The sequence below is a fragment of the Rhinolophus ferrumequinum genome, chromosome 19 (genome assembly GCF_004115265.2).
Source record: "Rhinolophus ferrumequinum isolate MPI-CBG mRhiFer1 chromosome 19, mRhiFer1_v1.p, whole genome shotgun sequence".
Taxonomy (NCBI): Eukaryota; Metazoa; Chordata; class Mammalia; order Chiroptera; family Rhinolophidae; genus Rhinolophus; species Rhinolophus ferrumequinum.
Genome location: NC_046302.1, coordinates 26,272,895 through 26,288,842, shown reverse-complemented (window position 1 = coordinate 26,288,842; position 15,948 = coordinate 26,272,895). Strand labels below are relative to the sequence as shown.

Sequence of the window (15,948 nt, the reverse complement as noted above, 5' to 3'; positions counted from 1 at the left end):
CTCTAGTAGAACTTGGCGACCTGGCAGTTTGAGGAGAAGGAATGTGAGGGCTGTGCCAAAGTTGGGGATTGTTATCAAGATGGAGTGGAGACTCAGGGAGGTGATGAGATACTACTGTAAACCCCAGAGAGTCAGGGAGCAGAGGAAAACCAGAAAGTTCCAATGAACTGAGACTAGAGAGAGACTGGACCAGGTGGAGTGGGCGCAAAGCAGATTTTGCAGGTGTGAGGGGATGTAGGAGGGAGTGAACCGTGTGGGTGGGAATTTGGAATGCCAGCTGAGTCCAGGAGGGGGAAAAACAGGTGAGAAATATGGCAGTGGGCCACAGCGTTTCCTTTTAACTCACTTTCTCCCTCATGTGTAATTTTCTTAGACATTAGTAAAATATCTAGACCTGGAAAAGAAGTTAATTATTTCATAAAAGATGGTTTTAGTTGGTTGCATAGGATGTTTTATTGCATAATAAATATTGCCTTTACTGATTAGATATTCTTTCTGTTAGAAAAGTAGACGATTCTGGAAGGTTTAAGAAAAAGTGAAAATCACTGTGGGGACGGAGTCCCAGAGAACAGTTTCCAGGCTCTCGGCCTCCCTTGGAAAGGTGCTGGTTCTGGTAGGAGATGGCCATCAGCTGTAACCAGTTAGCCCTTAGCCCCTGATATAACGGCCGTGTTGGTTGGTTGGCTGGTTGGTTGGCAGAGAAGCAGACGGTGGATTGCAGCTAGGAAGTGGGGTTAGCAAGTGTGGATGGCAGACTGCGGATTGTGTGGATCCTACTTCCTGTGTCTCGCCGGGCCGCCAGCGAGAGTGGGGTGCTGTTGGGGTACTGGTGGATGTTTGCCTTTGTGTTTTCACCAGCTGCCACGGACAATATAGAGGTATGACTCCCCTATCTATGGCTCCAGTTTTGTTCCTTTTTGGCCTCACTATATCTTGCGTTCTTATGCAGGGAGCGGGACCAGAGTCCCTGCATTATAATCACACAGACTCTGACTTGGAGATCACCATTGTTAATATTTGGAGAAATTCTTTCAGACTTTTTTTTTTTCAAAAACACATAAAAAATTGTAATTTTTTAAAACCACAAATAAATTGTAGTATACTCACCATTTAGTAAATTTTTTTTTTTTTGCTTAGTGATTATCATGGTAAAGTTTCATGTCAATGAATACATATAGACATCATACATTTTGATGGTTGCCTTAATGTATCACTTATGTTTGGGAGATTGGGACATGAAGATAACATTGAACCAATAGATTCTACAGTTCAGAGCAGACTAAACTCTGACATATGATTTTCAGGCACTGTTCTCCAGTGGGATGGTAACTGGAAGCACTGCCTTGGTGGATGCCAGCAGGCTGGTGAGCTCGGCAGGCAGGTGAGCCCACAGTCAATAAGAAGCTGTCTCTCCTTGTCTTCAGCTTTCCACTTGTGTCTGTTTTCTCCCACTTCTCCTTTCCTCTTCTCCTCTTTGATAGTCTCTTCCATCTGTTCCTTTGGCCTTTCCTGACCATATATTAGGCCTGACAGAGAGTTACAGTAGCCTCTTTATGCTGCTTACCCTCAGAGCTATGCATAATCAACCCATAACCCAACTCTAGCAGGAAGTAGTGAGAGTGAGTCCTAGTTGGGGTTCTGCTCATAATGCAATTAGAGGTGTGGCAGGTAATTTTCATTGTATCTTCCGTCAGCTTTCATTGTAGTTTCCATCAGCTTATAACAAGCTGGCAAGCTTAATATTGTATCTATGCAGAATTAAATCATCAGCTCGAAAATGGACCCAAATCACCCTGCTATTGATTTATTATTTTGTCATTAAATTAATTAAACTCTGATGCCATGGTGCCCAGGCAAGCAAACCAAAATCTAAGCCTGTAAGCACCTTAAGGTTATGGAATTGAAACCTAAGGACAGACAATCACAACAGCCAACTAGGCTTTAGACTATCACCAATCAATAATGTTCTCACTTTGCTCCTGCCTTTTGTATATGAAAGAACTCCCCCAGCTTCTACTGGTGGAGCGTTTCTAACCACTTCTGGCTTGGTGATGCCTGATTCTAAATGATTTTTGCTCACATAAATTCTTTAAATTTTATGGCTCAGTTTATCTTTTAACAATTAATGTTAAAAGATTATTTTAACACCTAAAGATTCTTTTGAATCACCTGATATTATTTTACAAAATTGCTTTGGTTTTGCTTAAACTCTGCTAGCATATAATTGTGGCCCCTGGCTCTGAGAAAAATATTGATGTTTGTGTGACTACTATTAATATTGTCTTGCAAAGGTCTTCAAAAGATTTTGCTTATGTAGCCTTAAATTTTTTTTGAAAAATGATGTAAGTCTTCAAAATTTTCTATAATGACATCTAAAAATTTTCATAATAAGTTTAAATAGCTGCAAAAGATGGAATTTAAGAATATTGTAAATGTTGATATTTTAAAATAAAACTGTGTTACATTACTTTTTACACGTACTCAACAGGATCTAAATGTTGTAGTTATTTGATGCTCTGTTCCACTCTTTGAAAAATAGATGAATTTTTTTAATAGTTGCCAATTTTACTTTATTTCTATTTTTCCTTGAAGTCCTGTGTTGTATTTCTATTTAGTGAACCATGTCCTTTATAGATTCATCCTACTGGAATATATTTTTAAGCTTTAAATATAATTTAAATATAGATATATATTATACTTTGTAGCAAAAATATGTGTATGAATATAATTTTATTTTATGGTCATTTCTATAGCTGTAAGACTCTAAGTGTTAAAAATCAATTTCTTCTAGATTGAATTAGCTTTGCAATTATTAGCAGCACGACTGATTAAACAATGTGCTGATTTTCTGATTAAACAATATGGAAAGTTTGATACAATATCATTAAATATAAAAAGTAAAATTTTATCAGAAGTTCATTGCAAAGAGATGAATGAAACTTTTAAAAAATTTGTTCATGAAAAAGTACTATTTACTGCTAAAATTAAACAAATTTTAGCATGAATTTTATTTTGTTTGGTTTTGTTTTTCAGTTGTAAATATGAGGAAAACTTGTTAACATAAATAGGTAGATGATATTGGGGCTTTTTTTTTTACTAGTAGAGTCATTAATTTTTTCAAATCATTTTGAATTTATCACTTAAATCTACAGAGCAATCCATCATTAAAAATGATTTTTAAATGACTTATTAGCTGACAACTCAATTAGGTTCTCTTCTGAATTTTGTTGAAAATACATAATTGAAAAGCCACATGACATGCAAAAAGATTCATTATGAGCTTTGAAGTCAATTCTTTTTCGTAGTACTGACACTGATATTTTGAATTATCCCTTAGTTTAGTGCCCAAGATACTTTTACAATTCCTTGAAGTGCAACATAGTAATGTTTGCAATGGGTGAGAGGTATGACTTTTTTTAAAAGGGGAATTTGGGAGTAGAAGAACCAGCTTGATACCTCAGGTTCAGGTGCATGTTCAGCAGAATGACTTAAGGACAGAGTATACATATGGAACCCGAGGATCTAGTAAATGATTCCTTTAAAACTATCTGCACTTGTATCCTTTAAAGTGCTTATGTATCTCAGGGATATCTGTACTCCAATTTGAAGACTGTTGTTATAGTAGTGATTAAGATGGCATCAAGTTGCTTAAATCGGTATATATTTCTAAGTCAAATAATTTATATCTTAAATGGACATATAGCCCTAAATTATGGTTTGCTTCATAATAAGCAATGTGGTGTAGACACAAATCCTTTAGACGTGGAGGTAGAAGAATTATGAGTCTTGTCTCTGTTCACCAGCTGTTTGACCTTGTATAAATCCCCTGCCCTACTTCTGATTCAGGTTCTGATCTAAATGGAGTAAAAGTGTAAAAGTGATAGGCTCAGTACATTTATAGAGAGGAAGGAACAGTGAATGAAGAGTTTTCTTCTGTGCTTCAGTGGGTGTGCTCACAGCACTTCTTAATATGCAAAAGTACTAGTTAATCATTTTGAAAGACTTGAAATTAGCCACGTCACAGACAGAAGGGTGGGCAAAAAAAAGTGAAGGGGAATATAGTCAATAATAGTGTGATAACTGAATGGTGACAGGTGGTTGCTAGACTTAATGTGGTGTGCACATCGTTAAAATATACAGAGGGTGCCAAAAAAATGTATACACATTTTAAGAAAGGAAAACACTATATTAAAATTGTAATGATCTATACCGATAACAAAAGATGAATACAAGTCATATGTATACAATTTTTTGGCACTCCCGGCATAAATGTTGAATTATTTTATACACCTGGCACTAATATAATATTGTATCCCAACTATACTTAAATAAAAAATAATAAGAAATAAATATTTCCACCTGGAAGAGGGAGAAAATAAAAAAGAAATTAACCACATCAAACAGATTAGTCCTCAGTTTAAAAGGCTAAAGGAAGTGTTTTGAGTTCATTTTTCCTTACTCCTGTCCTCTCTACAGCACCCAAATCAACTGGAGAATAGCAGTAATTCCAGATAACCCTGAGAATCCTTGAGTATAAGCTCTTTTTCATCCTTTTGCTATCCCTGCCTTTTTTTTTTTTCTGGACTGAGGCATTTGCAATGATAGATCCCAGGGTTCTTCTCTAGTAGAACTGATACTGTGCCTGACGGAAGCCTGTGTGGTACACTTCTAGTATTTCTGTATTCTGCTTAGCTGGCTCTACTGATGAGGGTGGCAGTAGCCACGCCCTTCAAATCTCCTCTTTCCGTGCAGGTCTCACTGAAGGAACGTGGCAGATTTTATTCTCAGGCCCTATGGAGTCATGAGCCTTGTCAGGAGGCTCCTCACTTTCCAGGAAATACCTGTGAATGGGTGTTTTGGAAGAAATTTGAAATGATATCATCTTCCTAAATTGCACACCGCATAACTACATGAACTTTAATTAAACTGTGAATACTAGTTATGGGTTCCTGGATAATTGCAGAAATCCCTTACCTGTAAAAGTCACCTTTTAGAGCCTATTCAGGTCATGTATCATCCTAGGATGGGCTTTGGCCTCAGAACCTGATTGAAAGACAGCATATGGAATGGAGGTGGCTGAACCATTTACCATAATGGTAGAGTACTAGAAGAGAGAATTAGAGTCACCTGCGGTTGAGGGAGCAAAAACAACCCAGAGACATGTTTGGTATCCTGAGTGTGTTACCGTTTCTGTGGCCTAGTTGATGAGAGAGTTTTCTGTCCTCCTTTTTTCTTTGGACATCCTCACTGTGAATTACATTAACTAAAGTAACCTGAAGAAGACTTTTTCTGGCACTGTAAAAGTGTCTGAGAGGCTAAAAGGTATGCGTCTGCGTTAATGTCCAAGAACGTGATGATGACTAATGGAGTCCCTGCCCAGAAATGGATCCCAGGTTGAAAGAGGGACGAAAGCAGATAAACGAGAAAAAAGACACTGGGATGTTATAAACATTGTAAAAGTTGCAGCACTGGCCCAAATGGGAAAGGAGTCAATTCTGGAATAGTAGATACTTTTGAACATGCAGAATTGGGTTCATGTTCTGACTGTACCACAAATGGGCTGTCTGAATCATTGAGGCCTTGAAAGTTCTTTTAGTTGTAAAATGGGGATACTTCTATTTGCCTTTCAGGAGTTTTATGTGTGTGAAATAACTTTGTTAACTACAAAATGTTTTGCTACTGTGGTGTGAGAATGGGAATGCAATGAGAGACTAAATCGCAGAGATATTCCTACATCATGCAGGAAAGAAGGAGAACCCACTCCTTCACTGTCTCAATTTTAAATCCTCAAGCTCACTTTGAGGTTTACTGACCACGTTAAAGTTGCCTATTAGCGTATAGGTGGGAAATATGGTAAAGTGACTTGGTAAGAAAGATAAATTTGAAACTAAATCCATTCATTCAATCAAAAAATTTTATTGATAAAATATTATGTGACAGTCACTTTCTTTCGTGTGCAACCTGTTATAATGTATAGATTCTAGGGAGAATAATAACATATCCAATATTCTATAGCCATCCAATTTTTGGCAAATTGTTGAAGGTTTACTGGGCCTAGTTTTCTTTTTCAATACTTTCTCCTACAGAGAATACGATGATTTTATATGAGATATGTGGAATCTAAGTCATTGCATGTGCTTATTGCAATATTAGAATACATATTATTCTCTTGTAGACTGAATATATTTAAAATAGTAGCTACTGAACAAGACTATTTTTCATCTCTATGACTTACCTTTTTGAAGCCAGTTTTTGCAGTCATTTGCACACCTAGTACCTTATTAATAAGCAGCTCTCTCCTGGATAATACTTATAAAAATAATTGAGTAAAGCAATTGCCATCCTCATAGGGCTATAGTAGAGGTGCCAAGTTTAAGCCTAATTATACCACTTTTGTTTATAATTGAAGGTATATCAAGTAGTGGCGTTTTAGTTTTTAAGCCGTGTAATTTTCTGTGTAGAAAGGAAGGGCAAACATTTCTCACGCAGGTAATATCTGAAAGTTTCACCAGTCATTCCTTTCACACACCCTGTCATCAAAGCTACTCTCCTGAATGAGGAATTCCAACTGTGATCCCACTTGGGAAAGGGGAGGAAACATCACTGCAACTCAAACAGCAGATTGATTGCTTTATAAGGATCTCCTCCCTGGATATTTACGGACTAGAAAGGAGTCATAGGACTATCTACTAAGGATCAAGAAGTTCTCTAAAAAAAAAAAGAAATATTTTTTTTAAAAAAAGGAGACCATTTAGAGTCTCAAGAGCCATGAAATAGTTTTAGAGCAGGATTTTTATCCTACAATTCTGCAGGCAGATATTATTGAGAAGACTGTATTATAATTATAGGCCATGCTATGATAATAATACTGGCTATTTCTTGGGATATAAAACTTATTTTGAGTCCACCATGGACTCTGCATGAATTTGAAGGCAACACTGTAAATTGGTCCAATTGGTTTAAAATGTATTTTGTAATTCCTTAGCCACTTATACAAACAAAAGAAATAACAGAGGTGAGATTTGCTTCCATGTAAACTTTGGTGCGATGAGGACATCGGTCATTTCTGTGACAAGCAGTACCGAAACCAATCATTTAATGCTATCTAGGGTATTCTGTTTATTACAAATAATAAGATTTGTACTGATTTCATCAGTCTGTACTTCTAGAAATATGCCTGACAATAAAATAAATAAATATAAATTTTTGTTTCACATGTCAGAATCACATTGTTTTATATGGAAATAGAACTGATAAGTGGCTGGATTGGTTCTAAATAGGTATTGAAATTTAGATGCCTCTTTTCAAATTACAAGGAGACAATGTCTACATGGTTAGCCACCACCTTATTTGTTTTCCCAAAACCAGAATGTTTAATTGAAATGTTTATATCTCGTATGCGGCACGAATAATCACCATTTGTACACAAAACATCTTATCTGATAAAAGCTACATGGCTGTTTTCTATGGTCTTATCAACTCAATAAAATATAGGCCTCTCACAGCTAATAACTGTTCTGCCTTAAGTGATTCCTTCCTAGTAAAACTTATACACTCCATGGTCTTACTTAAATCTTTAGGTTCTCCAACCGAAATTATGAAAATAGTATTTGGGAGCCAAACATGAACGTCCACTACAGAACTATTCAGTAGAGACGATCATAGGATCTCAGAGTTTCTGCATGGGAAGAAACTTAGTGACAATGTATCCGACCATGCATTCTCCCATGGGGGACGATGAGGCCCCGAGGGGTTGGATGTGTTGGTCAAAGTTACACAGCCCCATGACAGGAGGCTGTGACTTGAACCCGAGTCTTTGAAGTCTCAGATTAGTGTTGACCGTACCTCATCACCCCAATGTGTTTTATGGCAGAGGAACTTGAAGAACATCCTGAAGGACACATGGTAAAATGAAATGCCTGTTGTAGCTTAGCGTTTGGGTAGCTTTTATAGGTTAAGTCAGTCAAAACCTTGGTAAAGCACTCTTTGTGGTTGAGATGTAGATGACACAAAGTCCCCGTAAGTCTCCGAGAGGCTGCCACACCCTCATTAGTATAAGCTGCAATGATGCCTCAGAGTGCCTTTGATTTGGTTCATGAAAAAGGGGCAGAGCTCAAATTCAGGAAGTGAAAACCAAGAAGGTATACCCATTGCCCACAGCATCCACAATAGTATATGATCCCCCTTAAACACTTCTTGCATTTGTCCCAATCTTGACACATGCTAGAAGTCTCTACTTCCCAACTACAAAACTTATTAACTGATATCTTAAGAGATCTATTAGAAATACAGAAAGAACTTAAGTCTCTCACAATTGCCATGAGATGCAAAACACACATACTTTAGTATCACTGGGGAGAAATTAAGTATCATTACACTAAAATTATGAAGGATTATAAATCAATATTACCAAAAAGAGATCCTGAAAATGTGAAATAGAATACTCGTCCAAGATCAAGAGAATACAAATTCACTCTTCAAATAATAATATTGTTAAATAATATTGTCATGAAATGTGCCTCCACAGAGAGGAATAGGCAACTTCGTGCCCAGAAGTTGCTTCAAAGATCTTGATGCATACAATCAGTTTTCCTTGCAGAAAGCAAAAGGTTATCTGAGTCGAAATATAGAGATACCCCACAGAAGAGTAACAAGAACTCTATATTGATAATTCTTAATTTCTATTAAAGATGGAGTCAAATTCTCCCCTTAGTAATGTAAATAAATGATGATCATTATAACAAGGTATTGTACATATTTCTCAATAATGGTCTTGTTTACTAATCTGTCTCCCAAGCTCAGAGAATAGAATGTTCTACCAGTGTTTGCCCTTTGGCCTTGTTAGGCTCCTGCATTACTTTTGAAGTTCATAGATGTGAACTCCAGAAGAATGGCACCTGCTGGACCAACTGGATACGGTGTGTTTCCCTATCTCCCCAGCTTCAACTGCCCTCTGCCTTCGAGAACGGATGCTCAGATGTGTCTTGTCTAATGCTAACCTTATAATAGGGCAGAAATCACTTTCCAAGCTTATGTTATAGCACTACTGTGGACATTTCTGGGGGACTGAGGTGCAGCCAACTATTGGTTATTTGCCTTTATTTGCTTTGGAAAAAAATGTACAATTTCCTAATAATCCACTCCTCTTATCTTTCCACTTATTTTTTCTTAACTGTTTTGACTGAATTGTGTGGTCATTTGACCATTAATAGACTTAAGTCTAACCTAATCTAACCTAGTTTAATCAATCCTTTAGGTAGACTTTTTATAATTGAATTGGCAATAGTTTGGCGAATTGACCAATCTGCTTTCTCTTCCTCTAAGGATCTGGCATTAGGAGCTGCCTTACCTCTTTCAAGGGTAGGACGTCCACTATGCATGATGTCTAACTAGAAAGCACTTCATGCCTCGGGCACCCAGAGGTTTGAGGAAAGTAATATAATATAAATACTGTCATGTTTACTTTAAATAAATAGATTATCTAAATGGTTCCTTCCTGGACTGTAGGAATGCTTTAGTAATTCCAGAAGGGGTTTGTCTTGATGGCTTGGATTTCTTCATTTTTCTTTTGCCATTCTGACCAGAAAAAAGTTTCATATGACTTAAATATTTCATAATTAGTTGCAATGTAATTTTAACATAGCTAACATTTCTCCACCACGAAACAAATTCACAGGGAAATAGCTGTTTAAAGGAAATTGGCTTGATGAAGTTTACTTCCCAACAAGTTTAGAACCCATTTGCACTGGGCATTTTGACAGCAATCTGTCTGATTTAAGCATAAGAAAGTAGAAAAACAATTTTATTTCTGGTTATAAATTTTATAAATGTTCTAACATTTAATATGAATTATGTGTCTGATACTACTTATATCTAATTAAGCCATATTCTCACCCTGCTTCTGTATAGCATTTAGTTCTCAAGCATGGAGAGTCCTTTGAAATCCCCAGAGGCTGAACTCAGAGAACTGTCATTGCAGAAAAGGCTTAAAATGGATTAAATCCCATGTAGAAAGTCCAACAACTGACAGAGGAGACAAAGCTTCACGGATGCATTTCCTTCCCAGGCCTTTAAATTCTACTTACCATTAAAATGATCAAAAGGCAAATGTTCCTGAGAAGAAGCCAATCCATTCCTTTCGATTTCTCTTGCACACAAACCCCAATGAGATTTGATTTTAGTCCTAGTCCTCTGGGTCCTGAATTCAGCTCTGCAGCAAGATGTGTGTTGAGATGTCCTTTTAGGACGGCATGGCTGATAAGTCTGATGCTCTCTGGGCAGAGGAATGAAGATGTTCTGTAATGACTCTGTTTCCCCACCCCCAAAGTCCTGGGCTGGGCTGGAAGGCTGGCATTGTTTGGGCTCTGGTTAAGAACATAGACACACCTTGATTCTTATTGCAATGAAACCCTTTGTTGGACACCAAAGAAAAATCTTACAGAGTGAAGACAAGATTTATAGGGGAGATACCCAATGAATAATAAATTACTCACAACATGAAAAATAATTAAAATGCTAGAGCCTATCATCATGCTGAATAAAATTAGTAGGCTTCTTCTTACTGCCAACATTGTAAAAGCAAAATTACATATACTGACAACACACACACACGTCCACTATCGAACCAACTTCAAGGAATGACTCTTTGAGCAGAGAGCATTGTGAAAAGGCACCAGGCTTGAAGTATGGTGTTGAGAGAAAGATAGAATAATGAAACTCTCATCTTTTTATTCAGGTGATTTCTGCTTCCATCCTTAAGAAGTCTTATAGTTGATCTGCTTTCTTCAATTTTAAAGATGCTCTGAAAAATAAGGTAAAGACTGCTCTGAAAAATAAGGTAAAGAAACTGATTTCCCTAGTATGTTTGTTTCCACATTTTGGCACCTTCTTTCCTAAATGTACAGTCGAACCCAAATGATATGACATTAATTAAATTGTTTTAAGGTAACCAAAATACGGAGTTTGCTCCCTCATGGCATTTCCAAAAAAAAGTGCGTAAAATGGGAACACATTTTAGACACTCATAAATAGTTATTAAGAAGAAACTGAAATTGGAAACCTGAGAGTTTAAGGGAAAAGGACCAGAGCAGCATCTGGATATTTTTGGAAATAATTTCCTTTTTTTATTTCTCACCCTTTGTTAGTATGGGTTTAGAATAGGGTATAGTTTCCTCATGAAAAAATTGCAGGCTGGCAGAAACATCAACAAACATAAAAAGAAAATGTAATTAAACGTTCTTCAATTGCTAATATGGGTCGACTGGAGAATTTTAAAAGGAGACTGCATCTCGTCTTCACTACCCCATTGATGCAATTCAGAAATAAGGCGGGTTTTCTTTCTAGTAATGGAATGTATTCTAACTGGCACTTAGTCTCTTGAGAACATTAGTTTAGCATTTTGGGGAACACAGGAAAGAGTCTAGGCAATTAGAGGGCTGGTATAGTGTCTTAAACTAAAGAGAAATGAATTGTGTGTTGACCTATTTATGAGAGCAGGAAATTATATATAAGCAATGGGAAAAAATGAATTGTTGCAAAAAGGTAGTAGTATTTGGATATATTTGCCCAAGCCAAACCTTATATTTGGGGATATCTGCCTAACTGAAAAATACCTAAGCTGACCAGATAAAGCACGTGTATGGTACCATGTTTTAAAACACGTCTCTAGGTGGTCCTCTAGATTGTCTAGAATGCTAACAGACATACATTCACTGGATGGTTTATTGACCCACTATTTCATTGTATGCTAGAGAGGTCTTTAAACCAAGAGTTATGGAAAGCTATGCTTGAGTAAATAAGTATTAATTTTTTGGTAACTGTTTTATATCTAACTGAGTTTTTATCATCATTTTCATGAATTTTTGTTCAGAGGTTTGAAATGTGACAATTGTATCTACCATAGAAAATTTTTATTTCATAACTTGGTCGAACAGCATTAAATTACTTTTACTCTTGAGATATATCCTCTATTAATAGGTCCAGTAAGCTCTGGGCTTTTGGGGTACAGTAGCTTTTTCCCGTTGTTTTTTCTCTGTATGTGGGAAGTACAAATGGTGTTGCTGCTTGAGATTATATCCAAGAGACTGGGTAGTAGGAAGTGGTTCTCTACAGTCCAACCTACCAAAGGCTTTTTTATTGGCTATAACTGTGTTGTGGCCTTTGTTTTTATTTTTGTACAAAGCATTTGACTTATTTTGAAAGAAATAAGACTATAAAGAAAGATTATGAGATTTGCAGAATACCAGCGAGTAGGGATATTCCTTGGCTAAATGTGTGTGTAATCTGTCTCTAGAAACATACCATAAACATCTACAGAGATGGTTTGTGTCTTGTGGAAATTTAATGTGCAATACTACTTAAGATTTGAATTATATACACATGGGAAGAGAATATAAAGTGTTTCAAAATGGAATAACAACCTTAAAAAATAAATGGTTGACACCTTCCTTCTGTGTGCCACTCAGTTTGTCATGGTCCATGTACATAAAATAATTTTTGGTGTCTGCATCAAAAGGGAAATACGAGAGGATGGTGGAGAATATACAGAAACTTCAGTGCTTCCCGTACTACGCTCTGGGCCATCAAGCAGAAATAAACGTGGGAGACCTTTGATTGCAATGGGAGTCAATACAGAACAGTAGAGAATAGGAGAATCCAACAAGGATTCTTTAGTGGATTTATGGTTATAAACAATGGGTCATTCAGAGCTTAAGAATGAACTAAGTGATCTGGGAGAAGTCACTGGTTGTCATGATGGTTTTATTTCCATAACTGCTTCCAAGCAGGCTCTGAGACAACTTATAATAGGGTATTACACTAAGAAGCATTGTATGGAAAGTTGACCATTGTTTAGCTGGCTAAAGCAAATTATTTTTGTTTTATTTCAGTTAATGTTGAATTAGAATAACTTAATTTGCCTAAGAGATTGAATGAAACAGGTCTAAATCCCTATGTGTTACTGTTTTTCATGGGGGAAAATTATATTCTTCCCTTGCTTGCCAGGTGGAGATATTTTACAAGGGTTTCCACCCTTAGTGTTTATATAATGATCGTTTGATTTCTTCTGAAATATAAGATTTTCTATCTATCTGAGTTGCTATTTATAGGACGAGTTTCAAAGAAAAGAAACAAGAAATAGAAATGGGTCCTAGATCATTTAGGCGATTCCTCCAGATTTTCCCATTTGTAACTCCATATTTAAATGGTTCCTGAAATTTGAATCTGAATATTACTATCATGAGCAGATGTAAAAGATTCTGCATTAAATGAGAAGTGGCCACTTGATACCGGGGCACCTCATTTGTATTTACTCCTTGAGAAAGTTGGGGAGTTATCTCAACGTAGAATCCCCAGAGTATTTCTGTTTGAAACCCTTTCCAAGGCAGAGCTTGATCATGGTTCTGAGCTAAGATAAATACTAGTAGAAGCTACTTCTGTTTCTCTTGTGGGATACCAGCCGTGCTAGAAACAGAGCATGAAATATTAATGTTTAAAGATACCCTAGATATTATTTAATCCAATTCTCTAAATGATCTCCTACCCACATTAATAGGAATAGCACAGAGAGGCTGCACAGTTTATTGGTGCTGAATGTAGGGCAAGAATTTTATCTCCTGTTTTATAGTCAATATATATAAATACCAAGCCACTTTCTAGTATTGGCTCGATATGAGAAGGCAAAATAGAAAAGAGTTGATGTCTGAATGATATCTGAATATGTTAATCTTTCACATATTTTATAGTTTACCAAATTTTTGAGATTAATAGCTGGCTCTGCAAGCAGATTTTTGTACTATAACTTATGTTTAGTCCTATTATTTATGTTTGATTTCGAACCAGTAGCATTTCATTTGCTCATATGAAAATGTACACTGAATTTCAGGGATGCTCTTGATATTTAATTATTGGTCTGGTGCTTCTGTAATATTGTCTCATCCTGATTCCAAAGTAGTGGGATATTTTCATTCTCTATATCACATCCATTTAAAACATAATAAGAACCCTAACACTTATATTTGTAAAAGGAATGCCATAGAAGACACCTAATTTAATATGTTCCAGTCTGATTTTTTTTTTTTTTGGAAAAAAGAAAGAAAGAAAGAAATGTAATCTATGCAGGCCAAATATTATGAAAATTATGTTAGGGTAAAGTTTGTCATCAAATTATCATGGTTTAGGGTTCATGGTGGGTATTATTTAAGTAGCCAAGGGACAGTTCTATTTCTTGAAAGCAGGTATTAGAGGAAAGGAAAATTTTAAAATATTTATGTTCCTAACATGTTTTCAAGTGCAGTAGGCAGGTAGTTTCTAGAGTTGACTCAAGCAAAAGGATTTTCATTGGCATGAGCCTGGGGGTAAATGGACAAAAGGTAAACAAAGCTTGTCTTGGTTTTGACCTAGAGCAGTTGCTATGAATACATGCCTGACTGTTCACCTTGACATGATGGCACAGAAGGAAACAACCTGTCTCCTCATTAAAGCCAATTTATGTATGCCAACAAGGGTGACAGCAAACCAGGTTATTCAGTGGGTGTTCAAAATCATGGAGATTAAATGTCAGTTTCCTAAAGAGTTATGTTAATACCATAAGGATGATGTTTACACCCTAAAATCATACACCCTGACAGAGGTGCTTTGTTGATTCTCTCTGTGACTTCATGTCCTCAGTGTGGGATGTCATTCAAGTAAGTGCAGAAAGAATAGCATGACTACTAGTTCTGTATTAATTCAAGTGTGTTACTTACACACTTATTACATACTTGCTGTATACTTATACTGAAAAATGTCATCTTCGTCCTCCCTCTGACTCCTGGTCATGACCACAGTGGCAGCAGCTCCATCGTGTAATAATTACTTAGATGTCACTCTGGCTATTTTGATGCCACTGGCAGTGCTCCTCTCTGGCAAAGTTGTAACGTGTATATAGTTTATCTCTGATGCTGTTAGTTATGCATCTACTAGACTCTGAATGGGATCAGGGCTCAAGTTGTTTGGGATGAAATCCAGGAATAAGAAAGTCAAAAGCTAGGCAGTGCTTTTTGACATATATTTCTTGGACAACTTGCACCAAAAATCTTTTGGTCCAGTATGTAGAGAAAATGCAGATTTCTTGACCCCAGGTTTGCTGAATCAGAATCTGTGGGGATGGAACCTAGAATCATTCAGTTTTGACAGACTTTTCAAGTAATTCTAAGATCGCAAGCTGAAGTATAAGAACTACTCAGCCAGGGTAATTAACCTGGGCCTATGGGTGGCTCAGGGAGAAAAGACAACAGGTAAACATGGACATTTTTCTATTATAGGAAGATTGGTTATCTCCTAATTGGGTGGGTGGTGGGGGGAGGTTATTGGCCATTTGTGTTTCTTTTCATGGGAAATATTTATTTCCTTTTCCCCATTGTGTTACTAATGTCTTTATTATTTATTTATAAGCACTCTTCTTTTTTTTAAAGATTTTTATTAAAAATATAGCTAACATATAATATTATATGAGTTTCAGTGGTACACCATAGTTGTTCAACATTTATATACCTAAAGAAGTAATCACCATGATAAATCCAGAAATCAGCTGACACTGTACCACGCGATCACAATATTATTGACAATATTATTGACGTTACATCCTCAAGACTTATTTGTTTTATACCTGGGAATTTGGACCACTTATTGCCCTTCACCTTTCCCTCCCTTTTTAATTTTTCAGTTGCAATTAACATTCAATATTATTTTATATTAACTTCAGGGATACAGTATAATGGTTAGACATTTATATAATTTAAGAAGTGATCCCCCTGACTAGTCTTGAACCCTCCTAGCACTACACATAGTTATTACCACATTATTGACTATATTCCCTATGCTGTTCTTTGCATCCCCATGACTATTTTGTAACTACCAATTTGTACTTCTTAATCCCTTCACTTTTTTCACCCTGCTCCCAACCCCCTC

At 36.4% G+C, this 15,948-nt stretch overlaps 2 protein-coding genes across 2 annotated transcripts in view; one reads left to right on the top strand and one right to left on the bottom strand.

Moving 5' to 3' along the window:
* DSG4 (desmoglein 4) overlaps positions 1–6,262 on the bottom strand; it is a 37,542-nt gene extending 31,280 nt beyond the window's left edge. Inside the window, exon 1 of the mRNA XM_033135607.1 lies at positions 6,236–6,262. Within this exon, the coding sequence (XP_032991498.1) occupies positions 6,236–6,262 (27 nt within the window). The remainder of the gene's footprint in view (positions 1–6,235) is intronic.
* DSC1 (desmocollin 1) overlaps positions 1–15,948 on the top strand; it is a 309,329-nt gene that overhangs the window by 91,117 nt on the left and 202,264 nt on the right. Inside the window, exon 2 of the mRNA XM_033087310.1 lies at positions 10,736–10,813. The gene's annotated coding sequence lies outside the window, so the exon portion shown is untranslated. The remainder of the gene's footprint in view (positions 1–10,735; positions 10,814–15,948) is intronic.